This window comes from Danio rerio, chromosome 12 (assembly GCF_049306965.1).
Source record: "Danio rerio strain Tuebingen ecotype United States chromosome 12, GRCz12tu, whole genome shotgun sequence".
Classification (NCBI taxonomy): Eukaryota; Metazoa; Chordata; class Actinopteri; order Cypriniformes; family Danionidae; genus Danio; species Danio rerio.
In genome coordinates, this window is record NC_133187.1 from 22,242,501 (window position 1) to 22,269,099 (window position 26,599).

At 39.7% G+C, this 26,599-nt stretch overlaps 1 protein-coding gene and 2 long non-coding RNA genes across 3 annotated transcripts in view; 1 reads left to right on the forward strand and 2 right to left on the reverse strand.

The window, feature by feature from the left end:
- LOC141376795 (uncharacterized) overlaps positions 1-9,539 on the reverse strand; it is a 14,374-nt gene extending 4,835 nt beyond the window's left edge. The window contains exons 1-5 of the long non-coding RNA XR_012387988.1: positions 9,449-9,539; positions 5,899-6,421; positions 5,702-5,784; positions 5,537-5,587; positions 5,072-5,460 (exon numbers count right to left, since the gene is read on the reverse strand). This is a non-coding gene — a long non-coding RNA (uncharacterized lncRNA). The remainder of the gene's footprint in view (positions 1-5,071; positions 5,461-5,536; positions 5,588-5,701; positions 5,785-5,898; positions 6,422-9,448) is intronic.
- On the forward strand, positions 5,732-14,059 carry LOC137496866 (uncharacterized). Its single transcript, XM_068224859.2, has 9 exons — positions 5,732-7,368; positions 7,630-9,798; positions 10,955-11,692; positions 11,864-12,511; positions 12,711-12,808; positions 12,909-12,959; positions 13,057-13,438; positions 13,522-13,698; positions 13,906-14,059. The coding sequence occupies exons 2-9, from the start codon at positions 9,465-9,467 to the stop codon at positions 14,022-14,024; spliced, it is 2,547 nt and encodes an 848-aa protein (XP_068080960.2). The 5' UTR covers positions 5,732-7,368; positions 7,630-9,464; the 3' UTR covers positions 14,025-14,059.
- A 1,689-nt stretch (positions 14,060-15,748) lies between these two features.
- LOC141376794 (uncharacterized) lies at positions 15,749-24,821 on the reverse strand. Its single transcript, XR_012387987.1, has 3 exons — positions 24,764-24,821; positions 16,722-16,907; positions 15,749-16,281 (listed from the first exon to the last, which is right to left on the reverse strand). It is a non-coding gene; the product is annotated as an uncharacterized lncRNA (long non-coding RNA).
- Positions 24,822-26,599: the final 1,778 nt, after the last annotated feature.

The following is a 26,599-nucleotide window of genomic DNA, read 5'->3' on the forward strand; positions in this document are numbered from 1 at the left end:
GAACTCCTTGAGGTGAGCAGGTAGAGTTCTGGTCTTTCTTGAGCGCCGCAGCGTCATCATAAACAACTGCAAAACAACTTCCCAAAGTAGACAAACTGATGAAAGTTAGCCAGAATGATCAGGATTGATAACTGGACAGTTGTGTGGATTTGTAGACCAGCTCAGGTTGCCGTGGCAACAGAGGGACGAGGCTCATTTAAATGTACACAATAATTGATATCAACGTTTAGTTAATTATAGAGCAGCGCAAGCCCTGTTTTAGGACAGGGCAGATTTTGATAATTTGCTATTTAATTTTGTATTAAATACAGGAAATACTTAAATGATTATTAAGAATAATAGAGGGCCTATTCACCAAAACAAATACATAAATATTGTCCCTGTTTTTTTTTATCATTTTTAACTTTTGAAATTAATAATCATCATACAGTCTCATACATTTACGTTAATCAAAACAGTTTTATTAAACAGATATTGGTGTGCAACCAAATAAGTCGGTTTTACAATACCTATATTGAGACAGAATTTGTTTGCATTTATTTTCTAACTTTTTTTGTAATAATAATAATAATGTAAACAGTTTGATTATATCTGTTTTCATCTGTATATTTGGTGAAAATGTATTTTTGTACTAATCTTTAATAATAGCGTGAACCAATGTCTGTCTTCTCTAAAGTTGATTGACGGGCTACGCTGGCCAATTAGAAGAGAGCACGGGAAAACTGCTGTTCGAATATAACCAGTTGACCATCGTTTAGCGATGCTAGCGAGAATGTCACAGTGTTAGTTAACTTAAAGCTCTGTTTGTGTTTCGGACCAAAGTTTGGATGTTATACAGAAGACGGACGGCTACATAGCTACTCTCGCGGTGGGCGGGGAATCTTTTGAGTGACAGCAGCTGCCGATTGAGCGCCCCTACTTAAAACGTATTTCCAGGTAAATTCTCTGTGCTTGTTTATTTCGATCATCTTCAGCTCCTGATATAAATTAAGTGTCATCAAGGCATGGTTTCTGCCGAGGGGACCTGTCGATGATCGCTTTCATAACTTAAGGGTGAGTGCCATTTTTCGTATATGTGCATTAATGATACTGGGCCCCAACAAATAACAAACACACACATAAGAGTGACATTTGTGTCTTATGAGGTGTAAAACTTTGACTGTTTGGGACTATTTAAACGCTTTTTGTTTGAATCTGTTGATTTTAATCGGCATGAATCGTTCATAAGAACCGGATGACAATTTGATTGTGGGAAATGGGATTGTTTTTTGACTTTCGGTTTTATTAATCCTGTATTTGTAGTAAATCCCAATTCATTACTAATTTATGTACACACAAGTTGTCTAGAAAAAAGTGCTACTTGTAAATTAAAAGATTTAAAGTACTGTTATTCTATTGTGAGGTTAAAACCAAATCTCTCTCAGATAAAAGGGACACTGTTATTTATTTCCACACAACTTTTTGTTTTCTTTTATTATTATTTTTTTTGTTTTTCATAACACAATTGTGGTTGTGGTAGAGTGTTGAATCTTTTTTCTTTTATTATCATTTATTTAATCTCAGCTTCTAATAAATACTTTAAATAATCAGAAACATATTTGCTGGTATTTATTTATACTCTGTAGCATAAGGACACATTTTAGAGGAACCGCTTTATATTATTTTATTTTAGGATTTTTGTTTTTACTGCATTAATAGCAACCACACCTAAACATTCAGTATATTTCTCAAACCAAGAACTGGGAAATCAGGTTCCTGTGTGCTATTGAATCCCTAAAGGTGTCAAAAGATGGTTACATAGGTTACCCCTTAAAAGAGAGTGTGGTTAATCTGTAGCACACTGAGTGAGATTGTGTTTTTCTTATCAAATACAATATATTTTTATGGATTATTTTTTACAAATTGTTCACACAGTGGTAACATTATTCATGGTTAATTAATTCTGTCTTTTTGATTATATTAGTGTCAAATTATTTTATGATTTATGCATAAATTTGTCGTTTGATAAAGGAATAACAACTCGCTTGTGACTCGTACACCTTTAACCCAAAACATTTGTTTTTTTAATGATTTCTTTTTATTTTACATTTCTTGTAGTATTTTGGTTTGATTATATTTTTAATGATGATGATAACAATGAATGGACTTTATTTATAATAATTATCACATTTAAATACAACTGTGGCAAAAAACAAACAAGAGACCAAAGTTAAGAGTCTGTTTATTTAGATTCATGAGTTTGAGTAAAATGTTAATATGCATTTTATTCTACAAAATTTGGATAACATTTCTTCAAATTTTCAAGCTGTCATTTAGAGCATTTTTTCCAGAAAATGGCAACTGTCAGAAAAGGTAATAGTGACTGAAAATAAAGGTTGGTAAATTGATTACTTAACTCCTCTAAAGCTGAAACATTATTATTGGGTTGACTAAAATGAACATGTCTGAAATCTTGTTATTTTAAACTAAACACAAAAAAAAAAAAGAAAAGTTGAAAGTGCACATGAGCCGGAACCTGCAACTGTGTTATTATCTCTTTTTTTGTATTGTGACAGTTCATAGAGAAGAAAAATATTAAATTAGAAAACAGAGGGCATGGCTTGTTTTTTCTACTGCGAGTGGAATGGATACAGTAAAGTAGATGTTCATTCAGAAAGAGCAGAAAATGGTTTTAGAATAGTTATTACAGCCTAACAGACACCTCCTGCTCACCATTTCTGTTTGTTGTCAAAACGGACAGTTGAAAGAGAGTGGTTAAAGGTGTAGTAGGTGATCTTTCACAATGCTAATAATAGCTTAGCATAAATCTCTAAATCACACTCCCTCCCCTGCCGTCTAGAGCCACACCTCCTTAAATACGAGCACAGCAAAAGAAACCTCTATCATGTGTTAAAAGCGACTAGTGCTTGTCCGGCAGCGAGCAAGCCAAACTGACATGCTGTTTCAGAGTGAATATTTAGAGTTAAACAATATAGGAAGAGACTAGGCGAAATAGTGGTATTTATTTGTTTTTTGTTGTTAGACTAATTAAAATCTACATTATAGATGCTGTAAAAGGTCCCTTATGAAACTGAAAATAGTCTTATCAGTCTTTTATCAGAAGATTTTAGTAGCTGAACAACACTTCTGTGTAGATATAACCCATTTGTAACAACATCTAACATTACATCAACTTTGCATGAAGCTAAAATAGTTTTAAAACAAAATATTAACTGTCTAAGAGAAATCCTTCAGCTATTGTTTCATCTTTTCTCCAGAGTGCAAAGGTAACTCCAATATTGATTCAGGTTTTTAAAAAGTTTTGATTAAGCAGGTTTTTACCGATCGGGTGCGCGCCCTCTCTCGTAAACGCGCGCCACCAACAGCGGTCGGCGGAGATGCGTACAAACGGCTGCGCAGTTGTTCAAATCTGCATTTGTTGACAGTTTCGCCTAATCAGAATTGACAGATGTCGGTCCGACTCTATTTATTGGATGAACATTTTTTTAGTTTCATGCCTTACCCAAAATATAAAAATACATTTAAATACATTTTGATCATTTACTTGAATCATACCTTATGGACTGTGAAGACACTTCTGTAGACAATCACCTACTGCAACTTTAAGAATGTTAACCTCGCTCAATACCTCAAAATCAGGTAATCTGAGAATAAAACGTGAAAAAAAAACAGGAAGTGGATTTTCATATTTTAATTTTAGATTACAAGAGCAAACTATTTTCTTTCATGATAACATGCACAGATGAATTGTTCAATACAAAACTGACAATGTGAGCTAACAAAGTCATGGTTGGTTTTGATTTTATTTGCACTTTTATTGCTGACTTTAAATTAAAACTGACATTTAATTTACAAAATAGAACAAAACATGAATAATTGCCAGATAAATGTGCAATGTCTAAAATGATTATTCGTCAGAATACATTACTAAAAAAAGAATAAAATAAAGCAATATGCTTTAATATTCAACATCTAGACTACCAATCATCTTCAGTGAGAGTGTGGAGTTCATCATTTTGCAATTGCTTTGATTTTAAAACTAACAATCAAATTTTATAGCAAAAAATCACTCATCTATTAACCAACTTTTTAAAGACGTCACTTTTAAAGACGTTGCTTACCAAATCTGCATTTACTCCAAAACACAGCAAAAACAGTCAAATTATCAATTTGATCAATATTTATTAACATTTGAGTTGTTTTTTAATGATTCTTTGATGATTTGAAAGATCAGAATACCAGCATTTATCTGAAATAAAAAGCTTTTGTAACATTCTATTACAATATTCAATGGCTTGGAGGGAGTATCGATTTCTTTCCTTTTTTTGTCAAAGAACTTTTAAAAACTAATAGTTTTATCTATAAAGGATAATTTAAATTTAAAAAATGCGTGTGGGCGTGCGTGTGACAGGGATGAGCGCAGGCTAGGATCACGTTTCTTATACATGAAATGTTGAATGATGACAGCATGATGTTCAGCTGGAGTGGTATTGATAGTATGTTTTGATTGCTGTGTGGTGTCTATTTATTGGTGTTATTTATGCAATTATATTCATCAGATTTACGGTGTGGTGTATTACAACTCTGGGTTGATGTAAAATGATGATGTGTTGCACAATTACGGTTGATACCCCTTTGTTAAATGCCTAGTGATTGTCATTTTAGTAGCCTTAAACAATCATGTTATGCAGTCTGCTAATAATCTACATATTATGAACATTTTATTCTCTACCTGCTGCTTCCCTTCTGTGGAATTTTAATATTTTGTTTGAATTTTGCTTGATTATTATGGCCCAAAATAAATACCTTATTTTGTCTAGTAAGAATTTGTGTTTTAATACTACCATACTTGGTTTGGTTACAGGAGCGTCACTCCTACTGACCAGACTGTAGCTGGAGTGGCATTGTAGCGATGTCTGCGAAACCACTAAGGAGGAAGAGCATATCCAGGAGTGCCTGAAGGACAGAAGACCACAAACATCTGCTCAAAATTCTCGACAAATTCTGTTTAGTTGATCAGCAGATGTTCACAAACATCAACAGAACATTTCCTTCTGTAACTCAAACCCACCTGTAAAGTATTTGTAGGCCGAGCGCTTCAGCAGATCTCCATTGCCGAAGTCCAGCAGCTTGATGTCCGGGGACTCTGTGGAGATCAGCAGGTTCTCTAGCTTGATGTCCCGGTGCAGGACACAGCTGCTCTTGCAGTGTTACAATGCCGCGATCAGCTGCACCAGCACTTTCTTGGCCGTACGCTCGTCCAGACAGCCGTTCTTTTCACAGAAGCTCTGGACATCTTGGCAAGGAGCCGGACGCTCTAGGAGGCGGACGCTCCAGGATCAGGACGTAGCGCCTGGAAAGGTCAAACCAGTCCAGCAGCTGCAGGACACAGGGGCAGGCAGGAGATGAAATGACGCGGGTCATCAGTGCCACCTCTAGCGGCAGCAGACCCTGACCGTCCTGCAGGACAAACCCTCCATTATATCCAGCACTGAATCAAACACGGCAAACACCACAGATTCACACCAAAACATACAACTTTCAGTCTCTCGGGGGTCCGGTCCTGCTACATGAACTTGATGGCCACCTGCAGACAGAAAAAGCAAAGTAAATCACACCTGCCTGATTGAGACACATGACATTTACTGACAGCAACATTTCTAAAGCAAGTCTGAATGAAGGAGGGAAGAAAATCTCTTACTGGCAGTCCATCAGACCTGCGGATCCCAGCAAACACAGAGCCGAATCCACTTCGTCCCAGCAACAGGCCCTTCAGGTACAAGTCTGCAACACAGAAGAGCACAAGAAATGAAGAAGAGAAAACATGCTGCAGTGTCTTCAATGACAAATCATTTCCTAACTGAGCCATAAGATCTGGATGACTTGAGCTGTGCTGACCTCTGTGAGAGCGTTTGGTCTGTCTCTGGGAGGAGGTGGACGATGTTTGCTGACTGCTGCTTTGCCTTTTGCTTTTGCTGTTCCTCTGGTCTGTGATGCAGAACCAGCCAAATGTGACGGCAGAGGAGCCAAATATCCAGGAGGCTCAGCGGTGCCGTCCCGTGTGTCTGTGTCCAGAGCTGTTGTCTGGGTGAAAGCAGCACTCCTGGGTCTGGAACGGCTTGAGGCTCAGATATAAATCACTCACAGAAACATTTTTCCTGCTCACTTTTATCACACTTTCAGAAGGAACTTGCAGTTTTTATTGAGCAACTCTGCAGTTTCCATCATTATAATTGTTTTAAAGAATAAAAACAAACATCAAAACATTTTTAATAAATTTTTTGTTTCATGTGAACTTCGATGATATTTTTTATATTAGTAAAACATCGTACAGCATCATACAGTGACATACTAATGATGAATTAAAAACACTCGCTTCCTCTTTCTTCTCCCATGTGGGACATGGACAATCTCCTCCAACCTGCAATAAAGCAAGAAAATACAGATAAAATATGAAAATTCATTTAAAACAAAGTAAATTAAAGGAAAAAGAAAAACAAAACGAAGTGAAAATGAAAAAAGTTCAACAAAACAAATGTTAAAGGAAATAATCAGAAAACAAGAACGGAAATAAAAACTGATTAAAGAAGTTGTTGTCTTTATAATTAGTCTTCTCTCAGAAATCCTTAAACAGATTCTGAAATCTCAGGATTCACACAGAAATGTTCTACAAAGTCGCCTTGTCTCTCAACCAACTGATTGCGATGGGTTTGATTGTTTTTATATGCACTGACGCAGTCGTCCCTCAACGGGCCTAACATTTACGCGAGAAGTGACGTCAGGAATGTCAGTCACATGACCTTTCCTAATGCCCTGCTTTAGCATGAATCGTCAATCTCATATTTAGCGTAAATAATAATAAATATGTTTCTCATAATAATCTGTCCTGAAAGCAGTTCATGATGCCTGTAGATTTCACGAATGGAGAATAATAGGAGGATGCGTAATAGGAGGTGAGCTTCGCCTTCAGGAGATATACTGTACACCAGGCGGTGCAAGAGGAAAGCCAAGAGAATTATCAGTGACTCCAGCCACCCAAGCCATAGAATTTTCTCTCTGCTACCCTCAGGCAGACGGTTCCACAGCATCCGATCACGCACCAGCCGGCTGAAGGAAAGCTTCTTCCCTCAGGCAATCAGGCTGATGAACACTTAACACACAGACTCTTCCATACCCTCACTGCACACCATCAATATGTAGCACGCACTGCACTTTAGCCAATCCTACTTGAAACACTGCCTACAACTATGTGGACACCTTTTTTAATTTACATTGTCGTTGGATTTTGCACTGTCTTTATTTGCACTATTTGTATTCTGCACTGTCCGTTTTTTGCTCGTTTTTGTATTTTCACTATTTGTAATTTGTCTGGAGCCAGCACCTAAGCTTTTCATTCAGCACACGTGCTGCTGATGATGTGACGATAAAAGTTATTTGATTTGATTTGATTTTGATACCATCATTGTCCACTTCTTCATTATGGTACATTTATAGATGAGCTCGTTTGTTTAGTGTTGTTTTTAAAACTTTATTTTAGTTGTATTTCTGCGAGACTTTGGATAAATGTAAAGATTTCTCTCCCACTAATAATGGTGATGATGCGAGGAAGTTTACTGAAAGCTGATTGGCCTCTGGAAAGTAATTGATTATACTGTATATAGTTATTTAATTTTATTAAAAGAGCTTTTTAATTAGAACAAATTTTTTTCATTCCGTTTTGTCTTTTAACGCATTTTAAACATGAATAATAATTATAGGTGCTCTCCATGTAACCAGAGGCTCTCTGGGTGGTTCAAATGACGGCCAAAAGGTCCAGAATTTGTCTTATTATTTGGTGTTTTTTATTATTGTTTTGTAATAAATATAATTTTTACATGACTATGGCCAGTAATTTGAATCCCATGGAGCCTCAAAGCCACGTTAAAGTGACGCGAGTCACGTGACATAACTGAGCGGTAAGTTTAACTGACATTTGAATCTTTGATGCGACATCCGTAGGGAATAACGTTATTATGGGTCGAAAAGAGCAAGAGAGACGAAGAGAAAGCAGGCAACAGCGTCATTGGCGCAAAATATTGAACATATGTTCAAAAAGACTGGCAAACAGGGTAAGGCTGGCGTTACTTCTTCACAGATGAGAATCTGTCCCGTTCATGTTCTAGGCTGGCCGCATTAGCCGGGTCATCCTGTATATTTGCCGTTATTGATTTGTCTCGTACATGACCTGCCTTTTTTATTTATTTTTTGACTGCTGTGCCACAATTTTGGAAAATAACTGTCCGATAAAGGCTTTACTACCAAGCGGTGTCCTCAGCCGTCAACTGTCACAGCACATCTGCTCACTTCATTCGCTTTATTCTGATCTGATATTAATCCAGTCGCTCAAACCATTTCAGATTGCGGTCTGGGACACACTCCAGACGACACTGGACAGGTCTAATTAATGTATTTTTTACACTAAATTAAATTAAATTAAATAAATGATGACCTGGAGAAAATCTGACCTGCGCCTGTTCAGAGAAACACCTGTAGGTGCGCTTTTACAGCCAAACACACGTAAGGTGCAAAATAAATCAAGACACATTTACTAAAAGCATAAAACATGTGTTCTCACTTTCCTTCATCTGCCAAAAAAAGCCAACTAGTCCTGTTCAACCACACGATCTTTAGGCTACAATGAAGCATTTTCTCCTCATTCATAGTTTTTACTTTAATTTAATTTATTTTTTATTAAGTATTTTTTCGTTTTATTATCATTTAATTTCACTTAATTCGTTTTTATTTTTTAATACTCAAAAATGATTAAATTAAAATGTTTAATTTATATCAAATGGCAGCTGTTGTTTAACACAAAACGATGATTAAAGTCTCCAGCACCGAAAGCAGTCCATAAATCAACACGTTTTAAATAGAGTTTTATATAATGAGTCAAATCCACTTATAATGATCATATTTTAGCGATAATATAATGATTGTTATTATTAGTGAATTTTACTTATTTTCAAGACAATAATAAAAAAGGGAAGGACATTACTATAATTATTATTGTTGTTATTGTTTTATTATTCCGATGGCCAATTTCTAGTGAGGTTATTTGTGCGGTCCAGTTTGTTATTTGCCTAATCAATCTTTTTTTTTTCTTGTGGACTAATAATTTAGACTATTTTAGCCCAACCCTTCATATTTCTTATTCAACCTTTTACGTGTAAAGCTCAAATGTCCACTTATTATTGACTGTGATATAAAACTTTAATACATGTTTGTAAATGTATTGATAAATACATTTAATACATGTTTGTATACTTTATTGGTAAAAGATACTGAATGTATCTTCGCTGGTGCTGCTCGTACAGCTGCAGTTTATGCTGATAGAATTTGACAGTAATTGCTGAAGCTTTCATCGCGGTATATGTCACACATTATGTGTTATAAATTTTTATTATCTTACAAGAAAAGCAACTGAGATGTGGAGCTCAACAAAACTTGACCGAGCAGAGCGCCATCTTGGATCAACCCGCACATCTCACCTCATCGATGATGACATAAATAGAATGCCGTTACGTCATAGAAAAGAATGCAGTTTAGAAATTCCTCAGAGTTACAAACGAAGGAGTACAGTAAGGTTAAACATTGATTTAATGACTTTAGCGACTTGTTTTGCACCTCAAATGGCAAATAACATGTCAGCTGCGTTATTTACTCGACTTAATTTGATTAATCCTGTATTTGTCAACGATAATCATCAGAGTGACACGATGGCTTCTCCTACACCTCCTACCATGATGAGAAGCCCAACAGGTGAGATGAGAGTTTACAAAAACGGTGTATTTCCACGTATTATTTAATAAAAAGTATAATAATAACAACAATAATCATAATAAATCGCCATATAAGGCGACTTACCGACTTAATAGGCAAATATTCAACCTCTCCTGTTTGTAATTGTTTTGTGTAGTTCTGATATTGTATATTTTATGACTTTGTGATTGAGCCCTGCTGTTATTTTATGTATTGACATTCTGGCTTTTTAGGTTTTTTTAATTTCCACTCAACATAAATTGTGCCTAGTTAACGTTTCTAATAAAATCATTTTAATAATACTTTAATTTATATCCTATGTGTAAACTTGCACAGTAATTTTCTTATTTTTGATAGTGTGGAGGAATATTTGTTATATTTTAGCAAACTGAGTGAGAGTATTATATTTAAGTCTTTATTTGTTCAAGAACGGATGAATTAATAAATGTCTAGAGCACTGTTTCTGTAACTGAAGTTCTGGAGCAAGACTTCTTTTTTCATTTGTATTTCTAAGACCGATTGTTAAATGTTTAAAGTTGTAATTTACTCACAGATTTATTAACTGAAGCTCCAGAGCGAGAGAAATTGTTCTCTTTGAGTTTGACGATTGCTAATGGAGAGCTAAAAATTGTTGAATTAGTTTCATTAGTTTTTTTGTGGTGGAGAAGTGGTGTTTGAGAAAGAATGTATATGTAGCACCCACTGACAAAAAATAAAAGGCCACATAAATTTGATTAAACATTGTGATGGTGATTGTTAAATAGCTCAAACTATAACTGGTAAAACTCAGAATACTGCCTCAAAATCAGTTATTATAATAGTTTGCATTTTGTGTGAGCAGGAGTGAAATGTTTATTTTTGCTAAACAGTTGCTTATAGGATTTTTCCTGGTGTCTAATATGGACTTATGACTTACCGACTATTTGTCAGCTCGTGTTTGTCATTTTACATCATAGAAATGATTTGCAGTTCCACATAATTAATTTTAGTTTTCAAACATTTTCTACTATAATTGTACATTTATTATTGTTGTTTCTTTTGTGTGATTGTCTTTTGTATGTCTTATGTCTTTTGTATAATTTTCAGCAGTTTGTCTATTTTAAACCTGTGGTTAAAGAGTTTTCTAATATTTCCCTGTTCGTTTTCTTTACTTTAGAAAACCCAGAGAAAGGGAGGAAAGGGAATAAAGCCTCTGCTTTCTTTAAGAGAGCATGGAAGGCTGCAAAACGCCCTTTCCATTGCTGTGACCGGAATAGAGTGGTTCCCTTTGAACCACAGTCGGATATCGACGATTTCGAGCATCTGCCTGTTCCAGGTCCCTCCAGGACTGTCGCAGCACATGCAGACCTTGAGCCAGCGTGGCAGCCAGGCCAGGTCTGTGAAGATCCTCAGCCGTTGAGTGTTCCGGGCCCCTCCAGCATCAAGCAAACAGCAGATGTGCCGAATGCAGATCCGGCCCGTCTTGAGTCCTCAACGGCCCTCACAGGTCATGTTGACTCTGAGCCGATGCGTCTGCCAGTCCAGGTCTGCGACCGTCTGGAGTCGTTGGCTGTTCCAGGACCATCCAGGATCAAGCCAACGACCGTCGCAGATCATGTTGACCCTGAGCAGATGCGTCCGCCAGTTCAGATCTGTGATGATCCTCAGCCGTTGAGTGTTCCGGGCCCCTCCAGGATCAAGCAAACAGTAGATCCGGCCCGTCCTGAGTCCTCAACGGCCCTCACAGGTCATGTTGACACTGAGCTGGTGTGTCTCCCAGGCCAGATCTGGGAAGATCCTCAGCCAATCAGTGTCCATGGCCTCACCAATATTAAGAAAATGACGGATGCAGATTCGGCCTGTCCTGAGTCGCCTCCGTCTGTTCAAGACCCCTCTAAAATTGATGGGACTGATGGTGAGTTACCCTAAATTTGGTTCATTTTATTTCTGCCATCTGTTATTTTTATGCTTTGTTGTTTTTAGCTTGTAAATCTGACAGTGTCATTTGTTGTACTATTGGTTGTTTATTATTTAGTAGCTGCAGGTCTGTTCATGGAGATGTTTCTGATTGTTTTCTTCATTTTAGAAAAACCCAAGAAAGAAAGGAAAAGGAAAAGAGTCTCTGCTTTCTTTAAGAGAGTATGGAAGGCTGCAACGCGCCCTTTCCTGTGCTGTGACACAGATATAGTCCAGCATCTTACACCACAACCTGAGCCAGAGCCCGAGCCAGAGTCAGAGCCCGAGTCAGAGCCAGAGCCAGAGCCAGAGTCAGAGTCAGAGCCAGAGCCAGAGCCAGAGTCAGAGTCAAAGCCAGAGTCCGTGCCCGTGCCCGAGCCCGTGCCCGAGCCCAAGCCCAAGCCCAAGCCCAAGTCAGCACCAGAGTATGAGCCCAAGCTCAGGCCAGAGTCAGAGCCAGAGCCAGAGCCAGAGCCAGAGCCAGAGTCAGAGCCAGAGCCAGAGCCAGAGCCAGAGCCAGAGCCAGAGCCAGAGCCAGAATCAGAATCAGAGCCAGAGTCAGAGCCCGTGCCCGAGCCCAAGCCCGAGCCGAAGTCAGCAACAGAGTATGAGCCCAAGCTCAGGCCAGAGTCGGAGCCAGAGCTGGAGGATGAAGCGGACCTTGAGGCAGTGCCTGTTGAAATTATGCCTGAAATCGCTGAACCCGCTGACCCTGAGTCAGTATGTCTGCCAGGCCCGGCTCCTGAGGAGCCTAAAGAGGCTTCTGGGCCCCTTTGTAGTAAGTCATCATTTCCTTCTATTTTCTGTAATTCATAATTATTATAAATTAGTAATCAATTTACTCCTGCAATTCTGATGGAAGTTACTGCTTTCAGCTCATTGCATTAGATTCAGATTTAAAGGATTTATTAGTCATTTATTTGATCTGTTTTATACCAAACAATCCAAGTAAATCTCTCTGCTTTTTTCTGTTTCAGGATTTGATCTGTCTCATTTTGAAGTAGAAAACTTGATTGGAGAAGGAGCTTTTGGCCAGGTGTTTGTGGCATCAAACAAACGTCGTAAACGTGAAAAGGTAGAGAACTAGTTTTTAAATTCAGTCAAAATTTTCCTCCTGATTATTTATTATTAATAATTTGTTGGTTTAAATTTAATTTGTTGTTTTTTCTCCGCAGGTTGCACTGAAGTTTATCAACAAGAAAGAAGACGAACGTTATCTCAACATAGTAAGTTGAATAATTATTGTACTTATTGTATTGTACTTAATTGTCCTTTATGTCTTTCTGCTTTGGTAATATCTTTGAAATCTGTTTTTTTTTCTAGGATGGTTATTCCACACCTGTGCTTGCGGAAGTGGCAATGATGCTTAAGTTGATGAATGCTCCACAATGTCCAAACATCATTGAATTATACAACTGGGTTGAGAATGAGGACAACTTCGTTCTCATTCTGGAGTACGCAAAGTCATGCAAGACCTTGTTTGAGTACATCACAGATATCTTTGAGCTTGAAGAAATCCGAGCACGCTGGTTAATGCGTCAGTTGATCCAAGCTATAATGTTCTGCGCTGAGCGTGGAGTTTTCCATGGCGATATACACACACAGAACATCCTGGTGACTAAACCCCGATTACAGCTCAAATTGATCGACTTTGGTTGTGCTCAGCCAATTACCCACAAGCCTTTCAACAGCGATCAATATCGAGGTGAGTTGGCATTTTGTGTTTGTTTCTTTGCTCACACTGTTGTCTTGTGAAATGACTGAATTCTGAAAACGTCTCTCTTACAGGAGCTGGATTTTACACGCCACCTGAGGTTTATAGTCGTCGCGCATTCCATGCTAACCCAGCATACGTCTGGACGATAGGCCTCGTGCTCTATGAAATAATGCACGGACGAATGGCTTTTTATGACAGACAATCAACAATGTTTGGCTCCATTACGATGCACTCCAGGTTATCTACAGGTAAGCGGACACCTCTGAACAATCTCAGCCTCAGTGACAGAATAAAATATGTCAGTCACGAGTAAAAAAGGATTAAATATAATGGTTACTGTAGATATTAACGTTATTTAATTGTGGATGTTTTGTAATTTGATGTAGTAAGATTTAAACACGTTCATGGATCTTGAGTATGCAGACATATTTCACACTCTCTGTGTCACTTTTCAGAATGCCAGGACCTGATTTCCCAGTGTTTAGTCCGTGATCCAGTTAAACGGCTGATGTTACATCAGGTAGAAAAGCACCAATGGTTCAATCCAACGACCCCAGATCCTGTGGAGCTGTAAGACAAGAGGAGGTAGAGGAATACACCGAGCACAAATGTACATCTTCATTTCTTTCTTTGCTTCATGCTATTCCTGTTTTCTCTTCTGCTCTTTTAGAGTCACAAGTCTTATTTGACAGCCCTTCATATCACTGCTTAAATAACTTTGTGTTATTTCTGTTTTTCTTCATTTTAGAAAACATTAAAGAAGCAAGAAAGAGGAGAGCAGCATTTCCAGAAATTTCACAAGACTGTTAAAGTTATTAATTACTCCCTCATGTCAATCCAAACCCCTACTTTTCTTCAGTGTCAGTTCATGACGTGTGTTGATGAGAGCTCTGTCCTGCACTGTACAGTATGTGTGTCCACTGCTGACGTTTACCTCAGATGTGCCCACGCTTTGTTTAAATGAGAGGAAGTCGCGCAGGCCTCTGGGTTAAACATCAGCAGTGCGACACACACACAGTGCAGTACAGCACTTCTGAAGTCCTTATTTCTGTTTCATTATTTTTGTATTTTTCTTTCTGCATTGAAGTTTTGCTTCAAAATTACAGCTGTAGCTCCAAACCCCTGACACCTTTCCTCATCTTCAGAAAACAAATTAAAATATCTGAGATTAAATCAAATCATCAAACCATTAGAGCTCTGTCCTGCACTGTATGTGTGTCCACTGCTGACGTTTACCTCAGATGTGCCCACGCTTTGTTTAAATGAGAGGAAGTCGCGCAGGCCTGTGAGTTAAACGTCAGCAGTGCGACACACATACAGTGCACTGGGCTCTTCTGAATGTGCGGTTTGAGGGTCAGAGAGCTCTCAGATTTAATTTCAAATGTTTTAATTTGTGTTCTCAATATGAACTAAACATGAAAATAACTAAGGACATGAGGTGAGTAATTAATGACAATAATGGTAATTAATGGTGCCGTGACCGCAGCTCTGCACAAGACCTTTGGCCAGAGGAGAAATGGTCGTACCCAACTGAGCCTGGTTTCTCTCGAGGTTTTTTCCTTCACTTTTGTCAATCGGTGAAGTTTTGTTCCTCGCCGCTGTCGCCGCTGGCTTGCTTGGTTGGGACTTGTGGAGCTGCGCATCCATGGATTTGCTCTTCAGTGTTTGGAACTGTGAAAACTGGACTGACACCGTTTCAATTTACTTCTATGTTAAGCTGCTTTGATATAGAAATGAAGACGAATTGAACTGAATTAATGATACAACTCCATCAGGAAATCCAGTGCTGTCACAGTTTTCTCCTCTAAAGTGTCATCAAAGATCTGCTCAACTATTTTCTACCTCATAAATGAATCTGGTGTTCTGTCATAAGAGAGACTGATTGTTTTATAATTAAGTGTTCATGATTGTTTTGTAATGAATTGTTCTTTGAATTGTTTTGTGATGAATTGCTTTTGTATATTGTTAATAATTCAAATAAAATCCTGTGAATCAAACTGAAGCTCTGATCATCATTTCTGTCAGTTTTGTAAATGACTCCTTACTCGATTAAAGAGACAGTTCTCCCTCAACATTCTACTCAAGTGCTTCTAAACCTACGAGGTTCTTTCCTCTGTTGAACACTGAAGAAGATACAAATCTGAAAATCTGTAACCATTGATGTCTACAGTAGAAAAACAAATACAATGGAAGTCAATAGTTACAGGTTTCCAGCATTTTTCAAAATATCTTCTTTTGTGTATAACAGAAGAAACTCATAGTAAGGGCTGAGTAAAAGAAGACAGATTATTCATTAGTAGCTGAAGAAATTTATTTGACAAATCAGTAGTGCCATATACTATGTTTACTTTGATTTAACACTAGTTTGTGGAGCCTGTTTAGCCAAATAGAACCACAGAGAAGGTTTTACTGTTAGACAATATGTTGTTTTTTACTACAATATCATATACTAATACAACACATTTCCCCCCTGGTACAGTCAAGATTGCAGACCACCCTTTGAGACTGTTCAAACTTTGACAATCTGAGTTTAAATCAGCAGTTTAGACTTGAGTAACTGGACTGTGTTTGACAGCTTTCGTGTATACGGCTCCAAGAAAAGTTCTTGAATTCATCAAGTCTACTGTTTAGATGCCAAGCAGATACACAGCATAGGTCATACATTGGGAACACAAGCAGCTCTGGGTTCAGGCCTGGAAGAACAGTCTCATGATGATCTCAGTCTGATTTGGGCTGTCGCTTGCAGAAGCAGCTGTTCTGTTCAGTTACTGCCATAACAATCTGTCCAGTTCCCATCTGTTCTTCATTGTCCAGCAACATCAAGACAAAATCTACAAAAATAATAGATAAAAGAGAAACATGTTCAATCAGTATTGATAGAAACACAAGACATCAGTCAATTCCATTACAGCATCTTTTAGAAGTAACAGCAATAACTTTTAAATACATCTCTGTCCTCAATTTAAATGTCTGAATGTAAAGGAATAAGGAAAGCAATAGTGCTCAAAATAAATGAAGTGATCTATACGTCCTCCTTATTTATTTGTGTATCACTACTGACAGATATCTAGTCAAATGGTACCTGCAGTTCATCAGTCTTGCAGTAGCCAAAAATACACTGTATGAGTCAAAATGAGTGATTTTACTTTGATGCTGAAAATCAGTAAAGTAAAGATCATGTTCAAGCAATATATATGTTGTGATTAAAGATATCTATAAAATATATTTTACTGAGCAAATCTAAATAGAGACATCTAAAATGTTATTTCACTGACAATAATACCAATGGATGCTCTCTCATGGCCAAACTGCAGCTCTGCTCATTTTATTCGGCCAGTGGAAAACTGCTGTTTGTTGGCCGTGCTGAGTCTGGTTTCTCCAAGTGTTTGTTCTTCCTTTCTGTCGATTGCTGGAGTTTTGCTTTCACTGGCATATCTGACTTTCTTGATTGGGGTCGCTGGAACAAAAGAGGATGGAGTCATAGGACGGAGTCAGATGAACTAGAGATGTCTGGTTACACTAAGTTTGGTCTTTTAAAAACAGTTTTGATGCATTGAGCCACATTAAGCATTAAACTTCATTAAAGGAAATGCTAATTACTTCAAAAACCTACAGATATAGTCTGACCCTTTGTCATACAGTGCTCAGCATGAATGAGTTCACCATATTTCTATCAACTTCTCAGTGAGTTAATATGTGCTGGAGCATTTAAACAAACCCTTACAAAAATAACTAAAGTAAAACTGCAGTACAACAGCAGTATATAGAAGTATAACTGCGGTCAAATAAAACACAATTGAAAAATTGCAATACAATAAAGTATAAACACAGTACAAATAGAGTACAATAAAGATTAGCAGCAGTATAGTGCTAGTGCTTACACCATCATTCATCTAATTTTACACTTGAACAACTAAATGAATGCTTAAGTCTATTTAACTGAATGTATTGTAATTACATTACAACATTGATGCTGTTAAAACAACCTGGTTAAATTTAAAATACTCACGTTAAGCTATCACCGGAGGTTTATCGTTGGCTTTAAAACTCTAGCTGTGCATATAGCCCGTTGTGCATAAACAATTTTGCTCCGCATCCCTGTTAATATCTAATCTTTGTGCTAACGAACATTAGCAATGTTACGAACACAGTTGGGCAAGTTACAGGTACTTCCAAAATGTAATACATTATATATATTAAAGATTTCTGTCATTTTTTTTTTTTTTGGAATTTGTTTACAATACTATATTAATATCTCAGAAATGCATTACACTACTTTTGTATCACTTTTAGGTTACTTTAACCAAAATAACCACAGAAGTTTGACTCTTATGAACTATGTATGAATTTTCAATAGTATGTCTATGTTTTCGAATACATTTTGCTATTAATTGTAATTTTTCTAAAAGATTTTTGTTTGCACAAGGAGTCTGACATCAGCCAGTGCACCACACAGAGATCTGATATTTTATTTTAAATATATATTCATAGTGCTTCACTTTTTCCATAAACATATAAATAGCTTCGCATGTATGGCTATGACTGTGTAACCTTAATCACTTCTGGGGATGCGGACTTATTACAGTAAAAGATAGCAATTTTATTTTATGCAATAAATGCATCGATAATATCCACTGATTTTTATATAGGCAATTAAATAAACTTGAACTATTAAAAATGCAACAAACATTTGTTTTGGCCCAAACTACAAAAACAAACTAATTTAAAACTAGTTTAGACACACTAGTTTGATCATGTATATGTGTCATTATAACTATATTGTATAATTATTATTACAAAGGCCTACAACATGCTAACAATCAAAAACTAAATGACATGATAAAACTGGTGACTGTCATCTGAGATCACCTGAAAAGACATGAATGACACTTCTCATAAAGCTTGAGAAGCATACAGTACAGTTCTTCATGATATATTATTTGTCAAATAAATATAGTTGCAGGTTAAGGAAACACTAAACGTGATAAAGTTAGTGCGGGCCCTGGTGCAGATGAAAAGAAAAATAGAAAGATAGATAGGTAACTAGAACAGACAGAGATAAGGTGCGCGCTGCTAATGCAGCCTGTAGGCAAACGTCTGCGAGTTGCTTCTGTGCTATGCGCTGCGCACACGCTTGCGATGGGGGAAAAAAAGGTCTCTCCGCATCCCTCGCGGTCTTTATCATTTTATGTGCGCGGCACTGTGCGCTGCTTTATTTCCGCATAGTAATGATCTTTATATTGCGGATCAAGTGCAGTGAAGGGATTTAGACGCAGTTGCATCAATCACAACAACTTGGTGTAACAACTTTTATAGCGGGAAATAAATCCTGTGGAAATCAATGGATACAGCTTTCCAGCATTCTTACAAACATCTTTTGTGTTCAACATAGGAAGGAGAATCAAACATGTTTAGGCCTATGGGGTATATGCCGAAGCATGCTAATAGGACTTTTAATTTGCCAGTAACCTGGGTTAAGCACTTCCGGCGAATTGAATGCCAATTTAAGGTCTGTTTTCTTTAAAAATGAGCGATCTCCACTAGCTGAGTGATATCCGATTTAAAGTGGTTCTCAGATTGTACAAGAAGCACTGCATTAAATTACATTTCCCCCCGCCATATCTTTTTAATATGAGCATTTATTTTACCCCAGTATATTCAATGGAGCTTCTGCGTTAGCCTGCCGATTCTGACGGGCGCGTGCGAGTAAACAGCTTTTTGTCTCGTTTTACGTTTGAGCAACCAAATAAATGCTAAAGTTTATTTAACTGAATGTATTTTAATGACATTACAACATCGATTCTGTATAAGGAATCGTATAAAATGGAAAAAAGTTCACAATAACAGGTCACCGGAAGTGTATCAGCATGGGAACAGCACTAGCTCGGCATATACCCTATTACAAGCAAAGGGTGAGTAAGTGACAGAAGTGTCAGTTTAAGGCTTTAGGCTGTCATGGTAACCACAATGCACAAAACTCCGGCGATAAATCCAACTCCAGCAACAGTGAACAGACAAGTTTTCCCGCAGATTTTTATCACTCTGCAGCTGCAGTGACGTGATTTCAGGGCGAGATTTCCTTTTTCTTTTTCTGTTGCATTTCTTTATATATTTATTTTTTACTCAGTAACGCAGATTTAAAATGTAGCGAAGTACAATACTTTAGGCAAATTATAATAAAAGAGCCCATATTATACATGAAATAGGGTCATACCTTGGTTGTAAGGGTCTCCAACAACAGTCTAATATGCATGCAAGGTCAAAAAACACTTTCATGGTCTTTTAATCTGCATTTATTTTTACCTAATTATTCCAGCGACTCCCGTATGACTCCCGCGCCGCAGAAATCTGGTCAGGTCCTGCGGCGGGAATGCAGACCTCTACCACGGAGCTCCGTAAACAAAGCAGCACGCGTCGCATTTTTAACGTGGCTTTGCACGCGATAAGAGAATATAGCCAGTTAACCTGATGCATTACACGTGGTTACAAGTAATAAATCACAACTAAATACATTTGCAAGCTAGAGTCAACGAGGCAACTTTAATCGCACATACTTACACTTGAGAAATGGAGGAAGAAACCCATCCTGACATGTCCAGCAGTAAGTTACTCTTTACTGATCCTTCCTTTAACAAACGCTGATGAAGTATTCTTTGTAGCATGTAGTTTGCAGAAGTTTCCAGTAGTTTCCAACTGCTTGGTTATTATGCTGAGGTTTCATCTTTGGGTAGAGATTCGATAATATCCATCTGCAGTGTGAATTCAATCGACCGGCATGTTTGTGTGCGTGTGTTTGTGGGTGTGTGTGTGTGTCTGCGTTTCTGCGTCAGAGGGCGGGGCCTCAGGTTTGAAATCTCCCGGGTTTGCGCGTGCACCAGAATAACTTGGTTTCGTTCGTACGTCATGGCGAAACACCTAATGACTCGGTATCAAGGCGACTCGTTTGAAGCACTATGAGTCGACTCTTTTATAGATGAATCAACCGTTTTAAACACTGTACTCTTACAGATTTAAGCCTTAGCTGGATACTTCACTTTACTTAGAGCTGTGTTACACACTACATGGAGGGTAATTTTCAAAAACCCATAATATGGGCTCTTTAAGTTAAAGTAAAATGACAGATTTTAAACACTACTCTAAAAAGTCCTGGGATAAAGTGTGGCCCATGGGTAGCTTGCTGGGGACAGGTACCCTTTAGATGGAGGGCAAAGGGCCCTCTGAGACCCAGATTGCAAGTCCAGGAATAAAGGGTGGCCCATGGGTAGCTTCCTGGGGGCAGGGACCCTTTAGGTGGAAGGCAAGGGGCCCTCTGGGGCCCAGACTGCAAGTCCTGGGATAAAGGGTGGCCTCTGGGTAGCTTACTGGGGGCAGGGACCCCTTAGGTGGAGGGCAAGGCGCCCTATGGGGGCCAGACTGTAAGTCCTGGGAAAGAGGTTGGCCCTTGGGTAGCTTGCTGGGGGCAGGAACCCTTTAGGTGGAGGGCAAGGGGCCCTATGGGGTCCAGACTGCAAGTCCTGGGAGAGAGGTTGGCCCATAGGTAGCTTGCTGGGGGCAGGGACCTTTTAGGTGGAGGGCAAGGGGCCCTCTGGGGCCCAGACTGCAAGTCCAGGGATAAAGGGTGGCCCATGGGTAGCTTCCTGGGGGCAAGGCCCATTAAAGTGGAGGGCCAGACTGCAAGTCCTGGGATAAAGGGTGGCCCCTTGAGTAGCTTGCTGGGGACAGGGACCCTTTAGGTGGAGGGCAAGGGACCCTATGTGGCCCAGACTGTAAGTCCTGGGAGAAAGATTGGCCCCTGCATACCTTGCTGTGGGCAAGAACCCTTTAGGTGAAGGACAGGGGGCCCTATGTGAACCAGACTTCAAATCCTGGTATAAAGGGTCGCTCATGGGTAGCTTGCAGTGGGCAGGGACCCCTTAGGTGGAGGGCAAGGGACACTCTGGGCCATGAATGCAAGTCTTGGGATAAAGGGTGGCCCATGGGTAGCTTGCTGGGGGCAGGGACCCTTTAGTTGGAGGGCAAGGGGCCCTATGGGGCCCAGACTGCAAGTCCTGGGAGAGAGGTTGGCCCATGGGTAGCTTGCTGGGAGCAGGGACTTTTAAGGTGGAGGGCAAGGTACCCTATGTGGCCCACACTGCAAGTCCTGTAAGAGTGGTTGGCCCTTGGGTAGCTTGCTGGAGGCAGGGAGGTGGAGGGCAAGGGATTATCTGTGGCCCAGACTGCAAGTCCTGGGAGAGAGGTTGGCCCCTGGGTAGCTTGCTGTGGGCAAGGACCCTTTAGGGAAAGGGCAAGGGGCCCTATGGGGCGCAGACTGCAAGTCCTGGTATTTAGGGTGACCCATGGGTAGCTTGCTGTGGGCAGGGACCCCTTAGGTGGAGGGCAAGGGACCCTCTGGGGCCCAGACTGCAAGTCCAGGGATAAAGGGTGGCCCATGGGTAGCTTGCTGGGGGCAAGGACACTTTAGGTGGAGGGCAAGGGGCCCTCTGTGGCCCAGACTGCAAGTCCTGGAAGAGAGAGGTTGGCCCCTGGGTAGTATGCTGTGGGCAGGACCCCTTTAGGTGGAGGGCAAGGGGCCCAGACTGGAAGTCTTGGGAGAGAGGTCGTCCGCTGGGTAGCTTGCTGGGGGCAGGGACCCTTTAGGTGAAGGCAAGGGGCCCAGACTGCAAGTCCTGGGATAAAGGGTGGCCCCTGGGTAGCTTGCTGGGAACAGTGACCTTTTAGGTGGAGGCAAGGGGCCCTCTGGGGCCCAGACTGCAAGTCCAGGAATAAAGGATTACCTATGGGTCGCTTGATGGGGGCAGGGACCCTTTAGGAGGAGGGCAAGGGGCCCTTTGGGGCCAAGACTGCAAGTCTTGGGAGAGAGGTTGGCCCCTGGGTAGCTTGCTTGAGGCAGGGACCCTTTAGGTGGAGGTTAAAGGGCCCTCTTTGGCCCAGACTGCAAGTCCTGGGATAAAGGGTGGCCCATGGGTAGCTTGCTGGGGACAGGGACCCCTTAGGTGGAGGGTAAGGGGCCCTCTGGGGCCAACACTGAAAGTCCAGGGAGAGAAGTTGGCCTCTGGGTAGCTTGCTGGGGTCAGGGACCCCTTATTTGGAAGGCAAGTGGGCCTCTGGGGCCCAGACTGCAAGTCCAGGGAGAGAGGTTGGCAGGGCATATACAGAACTTGAGTTGAATTTAATACCTGTTACTACCTTTTTTAATAACTTTTTAAAAAAATTACTTCCTGTATGACTTGCACGAGCTGCAACTGTAGTGGCATAAATGTACTATATTTTCAAATAGAATTAGCATATTGCAGATAACATATTTAAGTAAAGCAGAGGGATTAATCAAGGTGTTATAGTGTGCCTTAGTCCATATTTTTTAATTAATGTCATTAATGTCATGTCATGTTATCTGTCAATAGTCGGTCTTCCAAGAACAGTTCGGTGCAGTTACGGTTGTTTCTCCACTCAGCCTGGAACGGCACGGCACGATTACAAAGATTTCTCGGCTCGGAATTCTTGGCATGGTAATGGCCCTTTTCCACTGATTGATATGGTACGGTTCGGTACGCTTTTATGGCCAATTCCACTGTCAAAACGCGTACCGAACCAAACCGTATCACTTTTTCGGCACCCTTTCGAAAGGGTACCAAACGGGACAAAGGGTAGCAAAAGGTAGAGCTACACGTGCAGCTGAACGCTGATTGGTTACAGAGATACATCACGAGCTTGTGGAGCTACATGGAACGTAAACAATAGAACCGCCATGTTTTTTTTTTAATACAAAGCCGAGACATTACATGAAAATATATAAGCGTATAATAATGGGATGACCCGGGCTCAGACAAACCTTGTCGTCATCTCAATGAACAGATACACATAAAAAATCTGCCGTGTCCTGTTGTTGTTTTATGAGCCCGTCTAAAAGTGCGAGCAGTATTCGCTTTCTTCCGGGAGCTTGCGATCGCTTCTATATTTGATATAACAAACTTCTTGAGCTGATGATAATAACGTGAGAGTAATTATTGAAGTGTCTCCGTCATCTGATCCATTCAGAAAAAAAAGACAAGCCTAGAGTGAAGCGGGAGTGAAACACGGAAAAAAAAAAGAGAAGCCGTCAAATTCTTTTAGCAACCTGAATCATGAACAAACTGCCATGTTTACTTCGTCTTTTAGATTATTATGAACTGGGAATGGCAAAATTACTCTCTAACAGAGCTTACATGTGCTGGTGAATATTACAGACACAGATGAGAGGTTTGCGCTAACTGTGGGCTATATTGCGTGTGTTTAAACTCAAATAAATACTAAATGTTAATAGAGTTAAATATAATTAATAATATATTGGTGACTGTAAGGGGCTGTATGTGTTCATACGTTGCATTTATTTTATATAATTACAGACGTTACAGTAGCCTATTTCGGACTGTCATTGATCTGCAGTTATAATCAAATCATGTTCATAATAAAGTTAGTAATAAACATTTATAAACAAGTATTTATGTGTATAAAGCATCTGTTTTATGAGAAGTGTTGCTCATTATGATATATGAATGACCCGTACAGCTTTACTGTAGACATTTATTCGAGCGAGCATGGCGTCGAGTTAAACTTTGTCATACACCACGCCCACCAAAAAGGTACCCTTTGTGGTGGAAACGCAAGCCTAATAAAGGTGACCCGTACCGACCCGAACCGTACTGTACCAGTCAGTGGAAACGAGGCATAAGACAACCTTGCTGAACTGTGCTGATAAATTCCGCATGTCAGGGCTCGAAATTAAGTTTTACTTGGTGGCACCGGTGCTCCCAACTTAAAATATTTAGGAGCATCAGAAAAAATGAAGGAGCACCCACCAAAAATGAATGAGACCACTGCAAATTGTATATTAACGGGTATATTGCATTTGAAAACAACATCAATTAGGACTAACAAAAACCAGAAACAACTATCTAACTAATCCTGTGATGACTCAATAATATTTGTGCAATTACTCCAAAACAAATGTCTATTAATTATAAAATATTAATGATGAAGATGATGACAATAATCCTAACAATGAATAACATTTCTCATTATCATACTGCCCTGAATGTGCTTGAATGCGAGTAATCTGCTATAAAAAGTCTGACTATTACTTTATAAAAAATAAATTTATGGTTTGCATCAAACACAAATAAAGCATTGCAGTAAGAAATATTTATTTTATAATATTTATTAAACAGTTAAGACTTGTTTTATTAGGAGTTTAGTTTAAATAAATAACTTACAATTAAAAAAATGTAACCATATTGTTAGCTTAGTCATAATGACTATTTGAAGACCAGAGCTTACCTTAACGTTCAACGTTTAACTTTTCATGATGACTTCGCCTTCATCTCAGTGTTGTGCTGAAATAGAGAATTCATTGATGTAGTTACACGAAGTTAAAGTTATGTTTTTTTCAGTAACTTAACGTTACTACAGTCAAAAACTCACTCAAGATAAACTCACTGTATCTAATACCTCGCAAACACTACAATGACCGCCTGGCGTTTGTTATTAATGGGGTTTGCCATAGGCAAAGTCCATTCTTACTATTGTGCCTGGTTTATTATTAGTGGGGTTTGCCCTTAGGCAAAGTCCACTATTGTTATTCTCCATACTTATTATTATTATTATTAATGGGGTTTGCCATAGGCAAAGTCCATTCTTACTATTGTGGTTTATTATTCTTCTTCTTCCTTCTTCTTCTTCTTCTTCTTCCGTACACTTTTTCGGCGCGTAACTAGTCCCGCAGCTTTCGTCCCAGACCCTTGAAAGTGGGCTCAAATCGTGCGGCTTTATCGGGAATGGTGTGCTATGACTTTTGTAAGGGGTGGGTGGTTTTGGGGCCCCGCAGGGGCCCCAAAACCACCCCCCAAAACGCATTGACTCAACATTACGCCCAACTTTGACAGATTATAGCGCCAAGTGTGAAATTCATAGAAATATGGGATTCACAGCATCTGTAGGGGGTTGCAGCCTAAGCGAGAACATACCCCGCAAGGGGGTATAAGTTGCACCCCTGGGGCTCTAGGACGTCCCAAAGTGCTCCCATTGACTTACATTGGCCCATTGACTCCCATTCATTTTCTAGACACTCGTAGATACTATTCCCGGAAATCGCCGTAGCGCCAACAGTGAATATCGTAGAGACATGGGATTCGCGACATCTCGAGAGGGTTATAGGAGGCTTCAAACCACACCCCGAAAGGCGGTAAATGTTGTACCCCAGGGGAGCTAGGACGTCCCAAAGTCTCCATTGACTTTACATGGAGCCGAACTTTAACCAATCACTGTGTCCATTGTGAATTTCATAGAAATATGGGATTCACAACATCTGTAGGGGGTTGCAGCCTAAGTGAGAACATACCCCGAAAGGGGGTATAGGTCGCACCCCTGGGGCTCTAGGACGTCCCAAAGTGGTCCCCATTGACTTTACATTGCCCATTGACTCCCATTCATTACATTGACTCCCATTATAAATGTCATATGTCAATCACAGTACATGGCAGTGTCATACTGACTTGGGGGTTGGCTTATTTGTCTCAGGCAACCAATCAGCATCTCAATATGATTTTGAAGCTTACAAGCCACGCCCCCCCAAACCATTTGAAGACCCTTAATAACTGCCCCATTGACTTAACATGGGGTGGGACGTCCCATTGCACATCCCATTGACTTCCATTATAAAGGTCACACATCTATAACATCACACAGGAGTGTCATAGAGACATGGGGGTGGGCTCATTTGACTCAGACAACCAATCAGCATCACTTTATGATAATGAAGCTCACAAGCCACGCCCCCAAACTGATCCCATTGACTTCTATTATAATAGGGCTGGATGCATATCTTTGCTTAGCAGTGTCCTATTGACTTGGGGGATGGCTCATCTGACTCAGACAACCAATGAGCTTTTTAATATGATAATGAAGCTCACAAGCCACGCCCCCAAACTGGTCCCATAGACTGCCATTATAACTGGCCTACATGCATATCTTTGCTTAGCAGTGTCCTATTGACTTGGGGGATGGCTCATCTGACTCAGACAACCAATGAGCTTTTCAATATGACAATGAAGCTCACAAGCCACGCCCCCAAACTGGTCCCATAGACTGCCATTGTAACTGGTCTACATGCATATC

Coding starts and splice junctions, on each gene's coding strand:
- LOC137496866 (XM_068224859.2), top strand. CDS start 9,465: ATGTGGAGCTCAACAAAACTTGACCGAGCAGAGCGCCATCTTGGATCA. Junction 11,693..11,863: donor TAAAATTGATGGGACTGATG/GTGAGTTACCCT, acceptor TCTTCATTTTAG/AAAAACCCAAGAAAGAAAGG. Junction 12,809..12,908: donor AACGTCGTAAACGTGAAAAG/GTAGAGAACTAG, acceptor TTTTCTCCGCAG/GTTGCACTGAAGTTTATCAA.